Below are 21,506 nucleotides of genomic sequence, written 5' to 3' on the forward strand. Positions count from 1 at the left end.
TATGATAATAATAATAATAATAATAATAATAATAATAATAATAATAATAATAATAATAATAATAATAATAATAATACATAGAGTAATAATAATAACAATTAGAATAATAAATAGATCATCAATAATAATAATAATAATAACAAATAAATAAATGATAATAATAACATAAAGAAGAAGAAGAAATTCAACCCAATTTTTGGACACTCTAAGTTGCCCTGGACATTTTTAAATGTAAGCCTAAGTGTCCAGAAGGGCTCCAATAAAATGTATTTATTGTAGGTCGTTTTGGATAAAAACATCAGCTAAATGAAATGTAAAGTGAAGGGGATAAATTCCCTTTAGGCATCAACTGAAATAAAGGTGGAGTTAACGTAAGGCACTTAAATAAAAGCAGTAACCTCATGGAGAATAGTTTGATTGCCTCGTTACAGTGCTGCTTTTTATTTCTCTTTTTTGTAGCGTATTTGTTCTGAATAAAAAGCTATGAGGCCTCTCCTGTAATGTAGAGTCAGCCGCAACATCAGTGTTGCTTATGGATGCTGCTTGAGTTGCTTGTTAGGTTTAATATAAGTGTTGTTAATTGCTTGTTTACTGACCAACTGATCATTATTATAGCTTTTTACTAAATGTTAACATCGCTTTGCACAGGCCTACTTGCCTAAAGTTCAAACAAATCTGACAATGTAGAATTGAGCAAGACAAGCATATACTAAAAATAAAAGCATGTTAACAATCTGTATGCCAAAATGATGAACGCTGTGTGCTAAATGTTGAAATATTAGCATCCAGTAGTTGTGCCATGCTGACGTGCCAACGTTAAGGCTAAATTAAGTTGTGCTGAATATATTTGAATGATAATGGTAATCTGCTACAAGCGCAGATGTGTTTAAATAAAGCGGAGAGTCTAAAAAATATCGATAAATTATTTAAAATGGGCAACATACAGATGATTAACCATTTTAATTTGGTGATACACATTTATTTTGACGTCAACTTCGGACAAACTTAACAACATAGTTTTAAGGTATATTTCAGCCTTTCTTTTCAACAATGTATTTACTTCTCTTGATTGTGAAACTGGCATTCAGGTGTGTTTGTGTGTTTTTCGTGTTTATTTGTGTACTTATCTGTTGTGGCTGCTGTGTTTCCAGCAGGGTGAGTCGGCAGCTCTGGTCCAGTGAGCAGAGCCTGGCCTCCAGTCCAGGAGTGGAGAGCCAGTCCGTGTCCCAGTTCCTCCTGCTGCAGAAACTCTCGCTGCTCAAACTCACCGCTCTGATGGACAAATACTCCCCGTGCAGTAAGCAGGGCTGGAACTGGTAAGAAGTGTGAAAGGACTCAGGTTTTTTGGGGTGATTTCATGCTTGGAAATACATGTGAGGGGTGAGGAGAGGTTAAGGACAGGGTTAGCATGAAGGTGAGAAACTCTTCCCGCACACCTGCATGGGGGAAACTTTCTCAAGGAAACAACTGTGGAAAGGAGGGCAGGTGGGTGGGCGAAGGGTAAATATTTCAGGCAGCCTATTTAGAAGATTCATTCATTATTCATGGATGCAACCTTGCCCCAGCTTAAAAAATCAACAACAACAGCAGCATGCTTCAAGTAGAATAAACTCCCTTCCAGAAAAAGTGCTTCACCTTCTGTCTGTGTTCCTGGGAAATCACAACAAGCTATGTATCTGTCAACCTTTCTGCTTGCTGTTTAACTGCTTAAGCATTGTGTCTTATTTTGCACGGTCCTCCCCCCCCCCCCCCCCCCCCCCCCCCCCCTATATTTCTTTCCCACTCAAATGGTAATTATCTCAAAGATTGTAAAGGGTAGAAGGAGGTCGAGGTCGGAGGTTGGATATTCACTCCGAACTTCTTACTCAATATCACAGACTGTCTGTAGTCAGATAAGGGTAAGCTTATGTTTCCATGCATAAATTAAAGTTTAAATTACTTTTCAAAACATGTATGCCATCTTGCTCATATTATAAGTGAAAGTTATTTTGGATGTAATATGAACATTTATATAAAAAAACAATACAGTTTTGATTATTTGTAATAACTGTCATTTGACCCATCGACTACTAATTGATACCACTGGATGAATAACATACACCTCTTTTTATTGGCTTCAGGGCTTATTCTATTTTATATAAATATTTTTATGAATGAATTTGTACTTTAAACTCCTGAATTATTTTCAATATCTTCCATATCATGTGATCTTGTGTCTTCAATCCAATGCAGCATTGTATTACTACGACGTTATGTAAATAATTGCAAGGTTTACACTAATATGAGCAAGTTAGCAGAGTGGTATTGCAAATAGATTGTGCGTTATTTCCCTCTGGCAAAGTCTCCAGAAAATCCGACTTACTGAGAGTGTTCAGAAAGGGGATGAAAATATCCCGGATTTATCTGGACTGCACTTCAAAGTCTGTGAAATTCTGAGTGTGGAGATTTGGATTTGGCCACTGTGTGTCTGTAACGTCCTTAGAGAGGTGGTGAGGGTACGGCAAGCCCAAAGGGACAGTAGTGGCATTAGGACAAAGAGGGGAATTAGAACAAGTTGAAACTGTCTCCTTCTAATAAGGTGTTTGTAGACTCTTGAGCTCAAGTTGTTTGTGGGTAAAGCGTGGGAAGTTTTCACTGCACTTTTTTATTGACATGTGGAGTTAATGAGATCAGGGTTTTGCCTCCTACACATTTTTTCTTTTTTTGGAATGAGCCCTCTTAATTAATTTAAATAATAATACAATAATTATTTGTTTACTCTGCTGAAAATGTGTATTCTCTAATGTATTTTGGTGTGACCTGCTTATTTTCTGCTTTGGTGAAAAAGCAATTAGATTTTTTTGTAGGGACTTTTATGCTCAATGAGATAAGGCTGAAAGAGGGAATTGAGCATTAAACAAACAAAAAAGACCTCCTAAAATTACTCCTCACAGATATTCGTATTTAATTTTCAGGAGACTCAGGAAAAACAGCCGCTCTGTGGAAGCAGGTTGTAAAGCATCAGACAGGCTTCATGTAGTTAAGTTTTAGCATTTCAAACAGCTCCATTTTCCAGAGATTAAACTTTAATAAATCTCATGAAAGGGAGCCAAATTGAGGAGAAATTGTGTCAAAACTGACCTCTACGAGTAAAAGGAAGAACACATCCATTTAACATTTTATTCAACAAAGCAGGAGTTTAAAATGGGCTCAAACTGAAGTGCAAATGACTTGTTCTTACATTAATGATGGCAAAATCATGTTCTTTTACTGGATTAAGTGACAATAATACAATTGACTAAGGGTAGTTGTATTTTAATCCCACAAAATACGGTAAATTATGGCAAATTATTATACTTTGTTTAAAGCTCTGTCGGTTTTTGGCAATTTTGGGAAAGGCATTACTTGTGGTTGAAATAGGGAGGCATGTGGCGCAGTGGGTAGAGCCTTGGTGTTGGGATCAGGGGGTCACAGGTTCAAACCCCACTGCAGTCAGCATGTCGTTGTATCCCTGGGCAAGACACTTCACCCCAAATTGCTCCTGTGGGGATTGTCCACAGTATTGAGTATGTAAGTCGCTTTGGATAAAAGCGTCTAACAAGTGACATGTAATGTAATGTAATGTAATGAATACAAACAACTTCAGAAAATGTCATCTCATAAAAGGTCAAAGTTGAAACGGATGTGTCCCCAAGTAGTGGTGAGTTAGCTGTGAAGTCCAACAGTTTTGCCAAATCTTTAACTATGTATTTTGTTAAGAAAAACCTGGTTACCACATATTTGTTCTGAAACCCGGATATCTTGTCGATGTAGAAACTTTAGAAATACTGTAGAGCTGAATCGGATAGGAATTGATTGTAAGACAAATCCAAAACTTACAAATCTCTACTGTATTTTATTTTGTAAAAGTTAGACACCTTCACACACAGTGAGTAGTACAACTGTATGCTCTATTTATACAGCATATTGGCCATTAACTGCAGAAAAAGAAATCTCTCCAGGCTTTAACAATCAGTTGAAGTCTTATTATTTCAATGATTTAATCACCGATGCAAACGCGAGTGCTGGATTAATAAAAATACAGCAATTAACTGCTGATTAGGACGGATGATACTCTGAGGCACTTCCCTCAAAATAGCCAGTTTGTTTCCGATAGCCGCTGTTAGAAGTGGAAGAAAAAAACAGAGGGATGAAAAGAGAGCTGAAAAGCTTCTAGAGTGCATGTGTGATATCATTTTCTCTTTGTACTTTGGTGAATGCTGCAGGGCCAGCATGTGGTTTAATACCAAGTACAGAAGAGGTTTCCTTTATGATTGCTAGAGTTCTGTGGATCTCGCCTTTGTTAAACCTTTTTATTACAAGACTTCAGTTTTATCAAGGCCTAGAAACTAATAAATATAGCAGCTTTCTATGAATCCAAGCTTTCTGTACTGCTGCATGTTTTTCCTGCATAGCTGATTTGAATAGCTAACACATTATAGAGATCACTTGGGTCTTATGTTAACAAAAACTGTTTATTTGGCTCTTTCCTCCACACGCATTAACCAAGAAACTGACTGACTGAAGGATCTAATGACGTCTCTCTCACCTGCAGGACTGTTCCTAAACAGCAGAGGAAGACCAAGCCAATGGAGGTGAAAGGTCGGCGGGTTTTTGGGGTTCCTCTTCTGTCCAGCGTCCAGCAGACAGGAGAGCCACTTCCTCCCAGCATCCTCAGGGCACTGGTCTACCTGAGGACCGAGTGTTTGGACCAGGTAATGGAGCCATAAGAGGCCTGCAGGGATATTAAAACACTAGTAACACCCTGTCTGTATCTTGAGAGTTCAAAGCATTTAAAGGCTTTATTGTGATATGCACTGTAGCTACAGTGTAGTTGTTGGCAATGAGAATATCAAGTGCTCTAAAAGTGCAGTATATCTTGAGAAAATCCTATTAAAAAAATCCATAAGTAAAGTAATGCAGAAGTGCAAATACAAATCATCGCAAGAGAACTGAATTGAAAATGTAATAGTATACGTCATAGAATTGTTAGAATATATAAATATGTGGACTGTAAAATGATATATTGGCTATTAACATATGTAAGTGAGGACCAGAGACCAGAAAACAACTAGAATAAAACAGGCAATGCATAAGACAATGTAACAATTAATGATAAAACGAGTAAGAGAAAGACAAATAACAAATAACATAAGAAAGGCTGTATGGTTGTAAGCACTTTAATAAAATGTTTTGTTTTGTGTTCTCTTTCAGGTGGGTCTTTTCCGTAAGTCTGGGGTGAAGTCTCGTATCCAGTACCTCAGAGAGCTGGTGGAGTCGGACCCGTTAGGCGTTTTATACGACGGTCAGTCTGCCTTCGACGTGGCCGACATGGTGAAGCAATACTTCAGAGACCTGCCTGAACCCATCTTCACCAGCAAACTCTGCGAGTCCTTCCTCCAAATTTACCAATGTGAGCAGCCACTACTGTTAGCATCAGACCAGCATTGAGAAGATAACATTTCTATTTGTGTGTAATTAATTTATCCTATGTCTGCATCTCTTCTCACATGACCTATTTCCATCCAATCCTGCCTAGTGTAGGCTTTATGTTAAAACACCAGGACGAAGTTGAATGTTGTGAACTTAACAAGCAATAAGCTTAGCTAGCCACCTTAGCTGGCAATTAGCACATCACCCTGGCTAAAAATATTTTCATTTATGTGTCCCCTCTTCTATCCTTTCTTGTTTCTTTTTTTCTAAAGTTTCATCAGCGGCACCACCTATCAATCAAATGATACAATCAAATCAAATCAAGTTTTATTTATATAGCACATTTTTAAAACGATTTTTGGTTGAGCCAAAGTGCTGTACATGCAATAAAAACACTTTACTACAATAGCAAACAGAGGACAATAAATTACAACAGCAAAAATAAAATCACGCACAGGGAAATGTCAGGAGTCGTGCTCCGCTCTGACTAGAAGGCCAGAGAGAAGAAGTGAGTCTTAAGTGTAGATTTAAAAACCCCTAGGGTCTGGGCCGACCTCACATGGAGGGGTAGAGTGTTCCAGAGCCTGGGGCCAGCTGCTGCGAAGGCTCGGTGACCTCGGGTTTTGAGCCTGGTCTTGGGCACTACCAGCAACAGCTGGTCAGCCGACCTTAAGAAGACGTTCTGAACTAGCTGCAGGCGTCTAATTGATGCCTGGTCCATACCCACATACAGAGCGTTGCAGTAATCCAGTCTCGAGGTTACAAAGGCATTAATCACCCTTTCTAGGTCTTTAAAAGATAAAAACGACTTGGTCTTGGCCAATAGTCGTATTTTAAAAAAGCAGGTCTTGACTACTGTGCTGACCTGCTTATCAAATTTAAAAGCGCTATTGAAGGTCACTCCAAGGTTCATGACAGAGGGGAGGATGTTTTTATTGAGGGAGCCCAGAATTTCAACCGGGGAGGCTGGAGGTTGGGGTCCAAAAAAGATGACCTCGGTCTTGCTCTAGTTGAGGGTGAGGACATTTTGGCTCAGCCAGGATTTTATCTCTGTTAAGCAGTCCATCAACTGCTGTAATGAGTTGACATTTGAATTGAGAGGCAGATAGATCTGTACATCATCGGTGTAACAATGGAAGGGGGACAATATTATATAGCCTACTTTGAATGTGACAGGTTGACATGCTAACGTTAGCTCAGTCTCAATTAACTAATGCTATCGACACTTAGACCTGTTAAACGCTAGAGCCTAGACCATCGAAGTTGTGTTACTTTTCTCAGGAGAAAGATAATCCATTACATTGGACGTGTCTTTTTTTTCTTGTCTGTGTCAAAATTATTAAAAAAACTAACATGTTATTTTTCTGTTTGCAGATTTCCCCAAGGATCAGCAGCTGGTTGCAGCTCAGGCGGCCATCTTGCTTCTTCCTGATGAGAACAGGGTGGCGCTGCGTACGCTGCTCTTCTTCCTGCGGGACGTGGTGGCCTGTGTGGAGGAGAACCAGATGACTCCAACCAACATCGCAGTTTGCCTGGCGCCGTCACTTTTCCACCTCAACACCCTGAAGAGAGACGCCAATGCCCGGTGAGCCACACAGACACAGCCATAGTAACTGTCCAAAATATTGTTAGGGAAAAACCTGAATCACATCTTTTTAAAGTGTAGTTATTTTTTGTTTTATCTCAGTTAAATAAGGAGCACATTGTCACAGTTACATGAGTTTTTACAGCGGTTACATAAGACCTAGACTGTTAATTATTAAGTCCAACTTAGATTTTAGTTTTGTAATAGAAAAAGAGCATGGAAATCATATATTTTTTATTATTCTTTGAGAGTTGGCTCATTATCTGAAAAGTTTTTGTATATTTCATCTGGGGTTTCAGTCTTTCTGTTGAACACATCACAAATACAGTTTTGAAAAGAAAAATGTCAAAATGTTTCAGTATAATAAACATAAAGAAGTTAAAAATATCTATAAGTTGTTTGATAAATGTACTAAAACATATTCAAACTAATGTCTCCCTGGAAGATCGGATAACATCTTAAAACCTACAGTTATGTCTTAAAATGTAATACATTGAAATGACTATTTAATAAAAATGTCATAAAATATAAGGCTCAGTAGTTAGGAAGCTAAAACATGCAAAAGATCTGGTATGGTCGCCTGAAGAAAAGTTTTTTAAACAACCTCTGACTTTTGTAATAGTTATTTTTGCTATCAACCTTATCAAGTGTCATAACATGAATCAAGCTAAAGGATGAGAGTCCTTCAAATTATCGCATAGGATGTGATTGAACTGTGCAAACTTGAAAAAGTATTACATTCTGAATTATGTTATTACATCTGCAGAATGCTTTGTTTTGGCTTCAGGCTTTGACTTCATCATGGTTCACTTTTAGACATCTGAGCCTCTGATTTAGCTTTACAGTATATCCTCACTTCCCCTTTGATTTTTGTCATGCATGTGTGTCTGAATGTGTGTGATAGCACGTTCACATTTGAGTGTCATAGGAACTTGTTTTTCTTTCCTCCTTTTGTTGCTTCATTAGCGTCATGTTTCAAAAGTTCTCACTTCTCACAGATAAAATCGCCTCTGGATCAGATCCAGCTGTCACACTCACACTTTCTCTTTGTAATGAAAAGCTGTCTGCACAGTTCACACATGAAGCACATTACGTAAACTCCACTAATTTCCATCCGGCCTGAACTTAATTTCTCAATTGGCTTTTTGGAAACCTAGACGGGGAGTTCGAGAAAATTGTAGAGAAAAGGGAGACACAGAGAGATATGGGAGATAGCATGAACGGAGAAGGATAATGAGTAAACAGTTTAGGATTCCTATAATTAGGATTTAAACATAATGATTAGGTGTCACCATTCATCTGAGTTCACAGTGAGTACTTGTTCACTGTAATTATTCATGACTGCATTCTCTGACATCAACAGGAGTGCACATTGTTGTACTTCTGAGATACACATTAATGCATGTAAAGATTAGTTGATCTCTGTAGTTTTTATCAAACAACAGGAAAAATAGTATTTGTTTGGGCCTATTTTCAGCGGCATATTAATTCCGTGTTTGGGCAGTAGTTTGGTGAACTTGGAAATAAGTCCAAATAAACTATAATTTGTGTTCATGGGAATGGTACGGAGCCCCTAATGGAACGGCTTAAGAGACATACAAAAAATTATATGAGAAAAAAAAGAATGTTTTTAATAGTTTTTGGACAATAATGGAGCTCTATGGTACAGGGGAAGGTGATTTATGAAGCTTTGATAAACACAATCTATGTATTTACTTTGATTTCAGAAACAGAATGCTTTATATCTCCTGGGGGTAATTGGGTTTTGTGACAGTTGTTGTATTTTAGAATTCAATAAAAAAAAAAAAAATACAAATAGTATAAAAACAAAAGAAGTAAAATGTCCAATAAAATATAAAAATCCAATCCATTAAAAATATTCATATCAAAATAAGAAGTTAAAGTAAGACAAACTTTTAAAACCTTTTTATAATTGATCTTGTTTCCTTCTACCATGATCTTCAACCTTTTTTTAGCATCATTATTTTCTCTATCCTCCCTAACATCATCTCTTGGCCACATTTTTCTGTCTTTGCCTCCCTTCACATCTCCTACTCCTTGTTTTCTCATAATCACTCTCCTTTCCCTAACTCCTCTTCCTCCTGTACGTTCCTCCCTCTGTTTCATCTCCACCTTTTCTGTCTCCACTTTCTGCAACTGGCGGGACAGTAGATGGAAATGACATAACGACACAATCAGCACTTTGTGCCTCCCGTGTCCTGGAAGCCAGCGTCCCGCCCTGTCAGAAATCATGTCCCACTTTGAGCCGGGAACAATAACTCGGCAAATTGGCTGATGCTTGCAGCTGTTCTCCCACAGATCTAAAACATCTCATCTTTCTTGCTCGTGTTTCTCTTTGACAGAACTCACTGCTCCTACTGAGATATATACTTTTTAATGGTCACAATTCTCATCCATGCAGCTTGGTTTGTTGTTTGGTATCGGTGTCTAATTTCCCTGTTTGGCTGGAAAGAGTCGGTACTGTTTGTTACGATAAAATGCTTTTCTGTCGAACTCTTTCTTTGTCATCAGACACACAAAAAATACAAAACATCATATCAAATAAAGTCAGAGAAAACTACTTTCTGTTTTGCAAGCTTTCCAAAAATATCTGAAATGTCAGTTGCAGTAATTGGGAAAAAATGCTGCAGATTTCCAGTAACAGGGTGAAGACATGTCACATGTTTCACACTCTTCCCATTTCCTTTCAGCGTTCTCAAAACAGTCAAAAACAGGTTAGGGTTAGGTGTTACACGTGATTGAGTCTCTCATTCTGTTATGCCCATATCCGAATCAGGCTTATAATCAAAAATACACCAAAAATACTGTTATTTCATTTTTCTATCTGTTAATCTGGTTTATCTAATCTAAACATTAGGATGTCTATTTCATGTTAAGAATTACTAGAAATAATGGGTCATAGGACATTGCTAGGTCACACCAGGCAGGTAGTAAAAGCTTTGATGTCCATCTTAATCTTTTTACTGGTGGCTTTTTTTTTTTTATTGTAGACTGTTTGTTTTTTTAACCTACACTGTTAAAAGACATCAAATTCAGCTTCCAACCGGCTTTTTTGGTCGTACAGTCAATTGCTCAGACTTTCCTTCACAAAGACAATAAATCTTGGTCTTGTTCTTGTTGCTGTTGCAGATCCAGTCACAGGAAGTACAGCCTGGGCCGCCCGGACCAGCGGGACCTGAGTGAGAACCTGGCCGCCACGCAGGGCCTCGCTAACATGATCACCGAGGCCCAGAGACTCTTTCAGGTACAAAAAAAAGTAAAAAATGTTCTGATATTTTTGACATGACGTATTACTTTTTTTCTAAACACTATACTATAACTTTTTTTGACATACTGTAATTTTACTTTTTTTCATAACTATGCTATGTCCATTTGTCGACATACTATGACGTTTTTTCTAATATTTTTGACATATGACTTTTTTTTTGACATACTATACAGTGGCGAACTGTGTCTATCACAACTGGACCTTCTGTAGACAACCCCCCTGGATTCGAAAATGCGGGTGTTCTAGTTAGACGGACGTCACGGAGGCAGTCACTTTGCGTTGGACGGCCTTTTTTTATAATGTCCATCTTTTCACTGAATGATCGTCTTGAAAAGGGTACTAACAACAATTCCGCAACAACATCATCTTCACCTGTTGCCATTTCGACGTAAAAAAACAATAAAACTTCAAATGAATTGCTACGTAACACTTACGCTGGATCCTCTGTCTCGAGCCAGTGAACTAACGGGCCTTCTAGAGTACCCTGGAACCGAGGGAATCTCTGAAAGAATACGCCCATTGGCTACAAATCAATATATGATTGGTTGATCAACCTGTCAATCCAAACATACGCTCTCATTCAGTGTGAGGGCCAGGGCATTCTATCAAGGATATAGAATACTTTGGTTGAAGGATATTTTACCCAGAGACCCAAAAAAATATCGGATTGGTTGCATTTTACACAAAACCACTGAAATGCGTGTGGACCGAGAAAGACAAACAAATCAACGTAACACTGTAATATTACAGATCAACAACACAGATACGATTCTCATTTATTTTGATTTTTTGTTTGTTTTATCTGAGTGTTCCAGGGTATTCTCTGAATACCTTGAAGGCCCTGACGGTTCACCACTGCTATACTAAGACTTTTGTATGATACATTTTTTTAACAAATAACATATCCACTTTGTAGCTTCCAGAGTTTTGGCCCAGTCAGCTCTCGAGTGCTGCGGGCTCCACCGAGGACTCGCTCTCTGAGGAAGGAGAAGGGCTGGTGGCCTTCAGTCCGAGTGGAGGTGAGGAGGAGGAGCAGGAGGAGAGACGGATCAAGCTGCTGCTGAGCACCCAGCACCTCCTGAAGGAGGCCAGGGAGAGGAGCCGGGGCTGGGAGAGCCACCCAGCTCCAGAGTCCGTGGAGCTGGCCTCCAAGAAGGTAAATCAATGAATCAAACACTTTATTCGTCATACGCGGAATTGCTACAGTGTAGTTGTTGGCAATTAAATCTTAAGTCCCGACAATGGAACATCAATATTTGAATTAGAAACTAGTGAAGGAGAATGTTGCAAGTGAAACGCAGGAATAACTTCATACATGTAAAATGGAATAAGATAAAAAACATAATGATAACTTTGTATTCTAATCAAACAGTATAAGTAAGGCAAGGCAAGTTTATTTATATAGCATCTTTCAACACAAGGCAATTCAAAGTGCTTTACAAAAACTGAAAAACATAAACAGGATAAAGAAATGTGCGGCGGAAACACATGATGAAATGGCATTTAAAAACATTCATTAAAAAGCAGAGAGAATAAAATAATCATCACAAGCTAATATAGAGTAACGCAGGTTACATTAATAAAGGTTACAGTGAAGTGTAAGCTATGAATAGTTAATTAAAAGCAGTGACAAAAAGAAAAGTCTTCAGCCTGGATTTAAAAAATAGTAAAAGCCTATCTTAACAAATATAATAATAATAATAATAATAATATTAATGGGTTTCATTTATAAAGCACTTCATATTTGACTTCAAATCCCGAAGTGCTACAAGCAGTGAGCATGGAACAGTATAAAAACAGTACACAACACGGTAATGAATAAAAAGCAATAAAAAACAAACAATAAAAGTATGTAGTCTTTTACACATAAACATGTATGTGTAAAGAGATTCTGAACGTTTCAGGAAAAAAGATTCGCTCGCTTTTTGTCCTGCTCCCTTTATATAAAAACCTGATCAGATTTTGGCCACTTTATGATGTCATAACGATTTTTTGGCTTGTGTAACCATTATCCAAGGTAACCCCCCCCCACCTTATCACCTTATCTCCTCCTAGAGCACCATTGTGGGTTTTTTAATCAAATATCTCTCAGAGGGGCGTGGGGAGTGGCTCCTTATTTTCATCTAAAGTAAAAGACAGAGAATCAGCACTTTTGAAACAGGGCTGAAACAGAGGGGATTATGGGATGCTACAATGATCTGTTTGGTATTTCGAGCCAAACACTTCAGAGACATGTTTTGTATATATCTGAGACCTATAATATATTGATGAAAAACAGTATAATAGGAGACCTTTAAAGTGTTTGCTCATGGAGCCACAAAGACGCTTATCCTCATTTCCACTTGTCCGCAGATGGACGACGGCTGCCCGCTGTGGATGTGGCGCGGCTCTGTGGAAGTGGACGCCCCCCAGAAGGAGCTGCTGCAGCGGCTGCTGAGGGAGCAGCAGCTGTGGGAGGGAAGCCTCCGTCAGGCCTCCGTCATCCAGACCCTGTCCAAGGACGCAGAGGTCTACCGCTACCTGCTCCACGGCCCCGGCCTCGGCCTGGGCTCCTGGCCCCCGCAGGAGCATCTGCTGCTCAGGTAATGAGGCCAGGCGAGCCCCAGACTTTACGGACCTCTGGGTCTCAACCCGCTGAGCTCTACAGAGCAGACAGGACAGACGAGTCAAAGACCAAAATACTCTGGTGTGTGTGTGTGCTGTGTGTGTGTGTGTGTGTGTGTGTGTGTGTGTGTGTGTGTGTGTGTGTGTGTGTGTGTGTGTGTGTGTGTGTGTGTGTGTGTGTGTGTGTGTGTGTGTGTGTGTGTGTGTGTGTGTGTGTGTGTGTGTGTGTGTGTGTGTGTGTGTGTGTGTGTGAGGTTTGATCAAATTTTAATCCAACCCTGGAGTCAGATGAGACCTGACAGTGTCTGAGTCTGCAGCTGGATCCCATCACACTGTGTAGCTTTTGTCTCATTTCCTCTCCTTATTACAACGTACATGAACCTCTAGCTACAAAGACATTAACATCAGCAGTCCTGCAGTTATACAAGCAAATCATTCCTTATTATTATCAACATCCCAGAAAACAAAGACAAACAATAACAATGTGCTTGTCCGAGTCTAAATTATTTCTGACTTCCTGTCTCTGGCTCTCAGAGACAGGAAGTCTCCTGCTGAAGGAGTCAATCTTTAAAAATAGCTAACATTAATACTTTAATTTTTCATGTTTCATGGTTGTTGTCTTTTTCCTGTGAGGCCATCTATCAAGAGGAACACGCAAGACAAAAAGTTTAACACAATGCTTTGGAAAATGTTCTGAACTGACATGAGTGAGAAATGTATGCTTGTGATTCATACTATTTTAAATACTCACATACTACACTTAGATATGTTTGTTCATACTTATGTACATACTACACTATGATTTTCTGTCAGTCATACTATGCTATCATTTTTCTTCGACATTAGTATACTATGACTTTTTATCGACATACTTTACTATGACGTGTTCTCTAATATTTTACAACATATGATGGTATGACTCTGTCTGTTATAGCAGTCACTTTCCTGTGTCACATTTGGATTCTCCGTCCTGATAATCTCCTCTCCTCTCAGGACGTGGCAGGCAGACCCTTCCTCCGGCCCTCTGTACCTCTCCTCTGTTTCCACGGAGCACCCAGAGGTGCTGATGGAGGGGGTCAGGGCCCACGTCCACTCCTGCCTCTACCTGCTGGAGCCAAGTGGAGCCAGGAAGACCCGACTGACACATCTCTGCAGGACAGACACCAGGTGAAGATGCAGGCACTAGAAATGAGAGATCAGGTTCAAGTTATTTAGGTTTGGTTTGCAGATAAAAGACAAGTTATCCATTATGAAACACATTCTGAGACAACACAGACAACAGACAAATACAAAAAAAAATTCCCCCCTCTGCATTTCATAAAGTTAAATAAATAAATAGGTATTGCTTCAAACTTGTTCCTTTGTGCGAAGGCTGCTGAATTAAAGCTGTTTTCATACCGCTTTTTTTTCTTCTACCGAGAGTGAATGTTTGCTAATTTTGCAAATGAGTTTGTGATGGGTTAAGTTAGGGAGGAAAGGGAAAAGCCTTATTCACTCATATTGAATAACTGCCAGGATGCGCGGAAATCAGTGTTATTTAATTATCAGAGAGGAAAGAGGGAGAGGCAGGATGAACAGTACATGTTGCTGTTTGTTTGAAGAATAAGTGTAGAAGCAGACGTTTGATTATGAAGGGATGACAGAGATTTAAAAAAAGAACATATGTAAAGACATAGATTAAGAAAACAAAGGACATTTTTACAAAGATGGGCTAGTTTCTCACTTTACCCTGCTGATGTAAACCCAGAAAGTTCCATTAGTCCATGCTCTCACATCTCTTCTGAGTTTACTGAATGTTCGTGTTCCTAAAAGCATTACAAAGTGAACATTTGTTACAAAAAGGAGGCAGAAATGTGTGACTGAGATCTCCGAACCTGAGCACATAAAACTACAATTATTTGCATGACTAAATTATACAAGAGATTATTAAAAAAATATACAGAAATTTGAATTAGTATTCAAACCATTCACCACATAAGTCTATGCATTGCATGAAAACTTGCATAAAAGGGCTAAATCTGAAATGGTTCCTCTATGTAAAAGTCTTTACAAATGAATACATTTATTTCGAAGGACAGAATACAGAAGGGCAAAGTGAGCTGCAGAGAAGCCAAAAGGATTTAAGGGCGTGAGAAGCTTATTAAAGGAAATATCTGGAGAGGCACTTAGTCCGTCTCATCCGTCCTAATTGAGCCTTTTCTGTGTTTTTGACCTCTGCCAGCGTCGATCTGCAGCACCATCACAGCCTCCCTGTAGGTGAGCATATGAGCAGGAGGAGCAGCGGCCCTCCTCCTCATGATTCATGCCCTTTGAAACCAAGTTGCTACAGCTTTTCAGCTGCTTACATGATCAATCTGACTCTCGGCGGAGTCCCGCGGCTCCATTTGTTTCGGTTGATTAAATTAAATGAAGCTCCGAGCAACAGAAAGCTGGTGGCAGCGTTTCTCTCACAGAGGCCCGGGCTCATAGGAACTCTGTCATTAAACTGTACTGTTGTTGTCTTCACATCGGCAGCACTGCAGGAGGATGAACTGCAGATTCGATCAATTCAGTTATGAGCACGCACTGTTTCCTCTGCACAGATTCAATAGCACACAGAGGGCTGGAGGAAGAGATGAAAAGCTGAAGGCATCAAAAAACACACTAATAATCAAATAAAATCACACTTATTTGTGCTTCTTTCGAACTCAATATGATAATGCTTAATACCTATCAATAGGTCCTTATTTAAAGTAAAGTAAAAAATATGGAGACTGATTGAGAAGACAGCAAAACTAAGTCAAAAAGATTATAGGGGTAGTTCTAATAAATTAATGTTATACATAGTCAGTGTATTATCTACAGGAGATGGCAGTCAGCACGCCTTCAGTTTGGAGAAACAGACAAAGCAATGTACTGATGTGGATGGGATGGCCCTCTACGTAAAAGACATGGTCCAGCAAAAGAAATCAACATTAATTTAATTTGACGCTATATTTAATATATGTGAAGCGTCCCTGCATTGAAGCTGTAATATATCCTTTATTCAAAGCTACTGGACATGGGCAGATCACAGGAGTTGCTGATCTACTGTTGACTTAATCAGTTTGTTTATTTGTTTTATATGTGTCTGGTTACTTCGAATTAACCCTTTGGAACACTTAATTCTGACTATTCCCTTCAAGAAAATTGTGTGAATGTGTATTGTTAAGTAACTTTCCGAGTGTGAAGCAAGACAAATTTCACAACAATCGTACCCCCACCAAGTTAAAAGTATTATCATCACAATTATGAGATACTTTCTGACTCATAATCCTGAAAAAGAAAATCAAAACGTTGACGACTCATCACTTTGAATCGGCATTTCGGTCCTTTTTTTTTTTACCGACTAAGTCAAATCGCATCCATAATTTTGATTCACAGACGATAGATCTTCAAGGTCGGCCGTAATTCTGATTGATTAACCTTTCGTCAATTGTTATTGTTTCCGTGGAGTGAGCTTCCAGGAGAAACAGAGTACTAAGAGTGACTCATAACATCAAAAAGAGGGAGGACAGATTTGATCTATAGCTGTGTTATTATCTCAGCAGGCTTTTAGTCGGCCCATTACAACGGAAGAGAAAGGATCCCGTCAGCATACATTCACACCATTGTGTCTTTTTTTTTCCTTTTTCTCACGTGTGCTGAATAAAGAATAAAGTGACAGCCACAAGCTGAACTGCTACTATTAGTGCTGCAGACAGCTGTAACAATCTTTCAAAAGTGGATACTAACGCCAACATGTCCATGCTCATCCCTCTGGGGCCCTTTACTAAAAAAAGCCTGTCACTTGAATTTTCAAAATGTTGACAATTTTCCAAGATGGCCGTCATTTCCAGCAGAGGAAAACTATTTTACCACATAATTCATACCACTGGATCAAAGTCGCTGACTTTGTTATTGAATTTACAACTAGAAACCTAGAAACTAGTCTTTTATGTTGGCTAAGTGAACTTGCGGTCACTGAACACCACAATGTCACCAGTACTACCTCTACGCTTCTACACAAAAACAAAAACACCTCCGTCAGCCACTTGAATCTTCTAAATGTTGAACATTTTCCAAGATGGCCGTCATTTCCAGCAGACGAAACCAGGACTACCTCTACTACTACATGATCTCATGCTCACATTCAACCACATAATTCATACCACTGGATCAAAGTCGCTGATTTTGGTATTGCATTGACAATCTAGAAACCTAGAAACGAGTCTTCTACGTTAGCAAAATGAGTTAGCCATCACTGAACACCATGATGTCACCAGTACTACCTACTACTACGCTCCTACACCCCAAAAACACCTCCACCAACTTAACTACAATGAATGTTAGGCTACCCAGTTTTCCATTGGCAGATAATTTGGATTGTTTGGCTTGGGCTTGGTAAAAAGGAGCTTCTGAGTAATTCCTGACGTCTGAATGTGGTTTCTACGTTGTCAGAAACTTATGATTTAACACTAAGATCATTCGCATAGGGCAAGTGAAATTGATTTATGGCCAAAAATAATTTCCAAGCCATTTGTGGTGGCCATCTTGCATTTTGCCGCCATCTTGGATTTGTAAATGGCTCACGGGCTTTTTCAAAAGAGTAACCTCTAAGGAGTTGATCTGCCAGTTTCAGTACTTGTATCCCCTCTGAAAGATTTCCCTGGTATTTTCAGTTATCTGCTACAAGTGTATTCACAGTTAAAGCATGTAGCTGATCTGGAGCAGCAGAGAGCGCCCGCTGAGGTGAAATAATCTTCGATTGTAAGATCACTTACAGACAGGCAGCAGGCGTCGGAGTGACTTCGGCCTGCAAATGCTCCTGTTATGCAGTGATAGTGTACGAGAGAAGTGAGAACACACCCGGAGGGACGAAATGCCTTCACTCTTCCCTTTGTGTGTCACTTCCTCTCCACTTTAATTTCCTCTCATGACACAGCTCAGGCTAAACATCTGCCGAGCACCAGTCTGTCTCGGGCTTACCAGCCGTGACGTTAATTTGAAGTGCTTGTTAACTTTCAAGGCGAGACATGTCCACGGCGTCCGGGTCAACAGGGCCTTTTACAGAGGAACAGATCCTATCGCCTCTGGAGGAAATGAAATGCGTGATGGCCTCAGTCAGAGAGAAACAGCCACCATGTTTTGTTAGAACTGGAGTTAAGAAACAACATTGAAACCCCTAATAGAGAGACGCAAATATAACTTTTACAAGTGAATATTGTGATGTGTTTGGAAGGAAAAGCACAGATGTAACGACCAACATTATTGATATCAGGCGTGTAACTTTTACATCTTTTTTACTATATGGTTCAGATCAGCTCTGCTCGGCTCACTTTTGATAGCAGGTCCTTCGTTTCCCAATGTTGTTAAGCCCCCAGGGTTTAAACTCAACCTTCTAGTGTCGGCTTAGGTCATTTTGAACCTAAACAGAGGAGGAACCAAAAGAGTGTATGATTGTGCTGATTCTCTGGTTTTTATATAAATGGATCAGGACAAATAGTGAGCAAATGTTCTTGTTTTGTGTGGGTCATGACATCTTAAAATATTTCAATAGACATTTAAAGCATCATTCAGTACAGTCCTAATAAGCATATGTCTATCCAGTAGAAGAAAACATTTGAACTAGTAACATAAAAGATCCAGCATGAAGGACTTTTTCTCGCTGTCCTCCATGTAGCACATACGTTTAAAAAACGTATGCATGGCATGTTTATTCAGGACCGGGATATGATGATGTATTTAAGTTCATCCCAAAGGGCCTTAATGTCCCTTAATGGTGTCTTTACAAGATACATGTATGTAAGGCTATATGGGTGTTTTTCTACTAATTAATTCATATTCTTTTATAATATTAAATATTCAGCATTGACTGCCTTTTCAGCTTATAATTATGCAGCAGTGAAAAGTAAAGCTGAGGAAGTTTTTTGTTCTCTCTTTATGTACGACTTTCTCCTACCTTATATCCGCTAAAATACTTTTCTTTCCTGTTTTCCAGGGGGCGGTCGCAGGAGTGGCACTGCAAAGTGAGCGGACATCTTGTGGCCTCCGGTCTGCTGGCCATCAGGGACTCCTTCAGAGCCGAACACAAAGAGACCAACATTTAATGCAGATGTTGTCACCCTGAACTCGTAACTTAGTCAAACTCTCAACCTCATGCAGAACGCTGAAAAAAGGGACACCACAGCATCGTTTTCTCATGACTTTTTGAAGCTTTGAAAGTGAAACTCGAGCACAGCATGCTGGCCTCCGAGGGCGTCCCTCAAACATTTGTGTCTCCTTGGAGTTTCTGTATGTGTTCGTTTGTTTTGTCAGTGACCTTGCAGAGTGCCAGCAGCTGCCCTGCACTTCCTGCTGCGTCTGCTATGCTTCACACTCACAGAAACATGCAAACCCTGGCAAGCTTTGACAGAGGACATCGGAGGGAGGATGAAAAGCTTGACTTCTTCTGAGCAAAAAGGGCGAGACATAGCAAGTGGACACTGTTTTTTTTAATCCGGAACTGACTTTGTTACCAATTCTCTGCGTAAAACATGATATCAAGAAAAACGTCAGGGGGAAACACATGGCAGCTTCCTGGACGAACACAGGAAATAAGGACAGAGAACATCAGGAAACAGACACCAGACATTTGGCTACAGTAAAAAGGAAAGAAGGGGAAAAGGACAGAGTGAATGCTGGGAAGCGACGGGCGTTATAGCACCTGTACTAACCCTAAAACCAGGAGAGAGAAAGTAGACAGCCGCCGTGAAAAACGATGACAGGGTGCCATGGATTCAGCAGGGTCGAGGAATTAGGACACTAGTGGAATGTCTACAGTGTTTGTCCCATTTCAATGACTGATCTCACTTTTAAATTCATCCCCATGTGAATTCACCCCGAAACAGGACACACGTGTGACAGTTCAAAGACGAGCGATATCTACCTCTCCACAGGAAGACGGCGCCGTAACGTGACTTTGAGGAGCAACGTGCAGGAGCATCTGCTGCTCAGGTAATGAGGCCAGGCGAGCCCCAGACTCTGGGTCTCAACCCGCTGAGCTCTACAGAGCAGACAGGACAGACGAGTCAAAGACCAAAATACTCTGGTGTGTGTGTGTGTGTGTGTGTGTGTGTGTGTGTGTGTGTGTGTGTGTGTGTGTGTGTGTGTGTGTGTGTGTGTGTGTGTGTGTGTGTGTGTGTGTGTGTGTGTGTGTGGTGTGTGTGTGTGTGTGTGTGTGTGTGTGTGTGTGTGTGTGTGTGTGTGTGTGTGTGTGTGTGTGTGTGTGTGTGTGTGTGTGTGTGTGTGTGTGTGTGTGTGTGTGTGTGTGCTTCCCGGCACTGTGACAGATATCCAACCAGATAACGCTCCCTCGAAACTTCCTGAATTTTAACATTTGTATTTATTCTTAGCCGGTCACGTGACTCTGTGCTTGTACAGTTTTATTTGATATGACTTTCTTAGTGCATAGTCCTATTTGTACGTGGCATTGTTAAGGAGTAGGCCAGGCCAGCACATGCAAAGTCAAATTCATCCATATATAAGATTATTTAACTTAATGTATATCTTAAGAATACCAATAAAAACCGTATTTAATTTCTGACTTTCAGGAGATGTTCTCTTGTTTGTGTGAGTGTGACATCTAAATGTATCAGTGCCAAACACCTAATTAAAATGTTTATTTCTCTCTGAACCAGATTCCTGTTGTCTTTTTCAGTTTTTTCCTCTCCTCTGTGACTCGTCTGTGTGCCAAACAGATTACTGAGTGTAATTTCAGGGCAAGGTGGGGGGAAACAGCAGGCAGTGTGAAGATGAGGTACCACACTGCGCCACTGAAGCGCAGGAGATTAATAAACCTGGCAGTGTGGTCCCAAAAAACGTTCACCTCTTTCTCATGCTCACAACACCCACTTGTATCCAATTTGCATAAAGCTTATTTACATATCTTATTGATTAATCTGTGAGATCAGATCGCTGTATCACTGATAAACACCGTGTAGAGGCACTCAGAGCGGGAGACAGATGCCGAGCGACTAAATGTGAAAACTCTTCTTGTGGCGAGGACATCATGCCCCGGTCTAAACAGGATTTTAAGGAAGGGGGATAATTTATGCAAATTACAAATAACAGAAGCACAGAAGTGCCTCCATGCGGCTTTAATTTCTGTACAAGTCTGTTTCTTCCATATGGTGAACCCGAGGTCAAAGGCAATAAAGCAGTCTGTAACCCAGAAATCAGGAAATCAGATCATACTCAAAAGCTTTCTGGGATTTTAACATTAAATCAGGGGATTCTCCTCTGAAAGGAACTGCCAGTCGTGGAAAAAATAAACAGATTCTTTACTTGAGTCAAAGTACTAATATCACACTGTAAAATACTCATTGTCAAGTACTAGTATACTGCATCGAGAATCATATGCAAAAGTATTTAAGTACGAATAGAAAAAGGAACTTAAAGTATTGGGAGTAAAGTAGTCATTGTAGAGAAAGAAATCTAAAATTAATATTTTAATATTTTAAAGCAAAAGCAGCACATTTTAGGATTTAAGAAGCTGGAACTGTGACATTTTTGACTCAAAAGTTAACCAACTCATGGTTT

The 21,506-nt window shown here is 39.7% G+C and overlaps 1 protein-coding gene across 2 annotated transcripts in view; it reads left to right on the forward strand.

Annotated features, from left to right (window-relative positions):
* si:dkeyp-23e4.3 (rho GTPase-activating protein 7) overlaps positions 1 to 19,972 on the forward strand; it is a 38,062-nt gene extending 18,090 nt beyond the window's left edge. Inside the window, exons 9-18 of one of the 2 annotated variants that reach the window (XM_034140224.1) lie at positions 1,152 to 1,316; positions 4,574 to 4,733; positions 5,233 to 5,431; positions 6,826 to 7,036; positions 10,187 to 10,301; positions 11,242 to 11,481; positions 12,678 to 12,907; positions 13,923 to 14,096; positions 15,151 to 15,185; positions 18,928 to 19,052. In XM_034140224.1, the coding sequence (XP_033996115.1) occupies positions 1,152 to 1,316; positions 4,574 to 4,733; positions 5,233 to 5,431; positions 6,826 to 7,036; positions 10,187 to 10,301; positions 11,242 to 11,481; positions 12,678 to 12,907; positions 13,923 to 14,096; positions 15,151 to 15,185; positions 18,928 to 18,959 (1,561 nt within the window). In that variant the 3' untranslated portion in view covers positions 18,960 to 19,052. Of the gene's footprint in view, positions 1 to 1,151; positions 1,317 to 4,573; positions 4,734 to 5,232; positions 5,432 to 6,825; positions 7,037 to 10,186; positions 10,302 to 11,241; positions 11,482 to 12,677; positions 12,908 to 13,922; positions 14,097 to 15,150; positions 15,186 to 18,927 lie in introns of both variants that reach the window. The other variant, XM_034140223.1, reaches the window with a different exon arrangement.
* Positions 19,973 to 21,506: the final 1,534 nt, after the last annotated feature.

Source organism: Trematomus bernacchii, unplaced genomic scaffold (assembly GCF_902827165.1).
Source record: "Trematomus bernacchii unplaced genomic scaffold, fTreBer1.1, whole genome shotgun sequence".
NCBI lineage: Eukaryota > Metazoa > Chordata > Actinopteri > Perciformes > Nototheniidae > Trematomus > Trematomus bernacchii.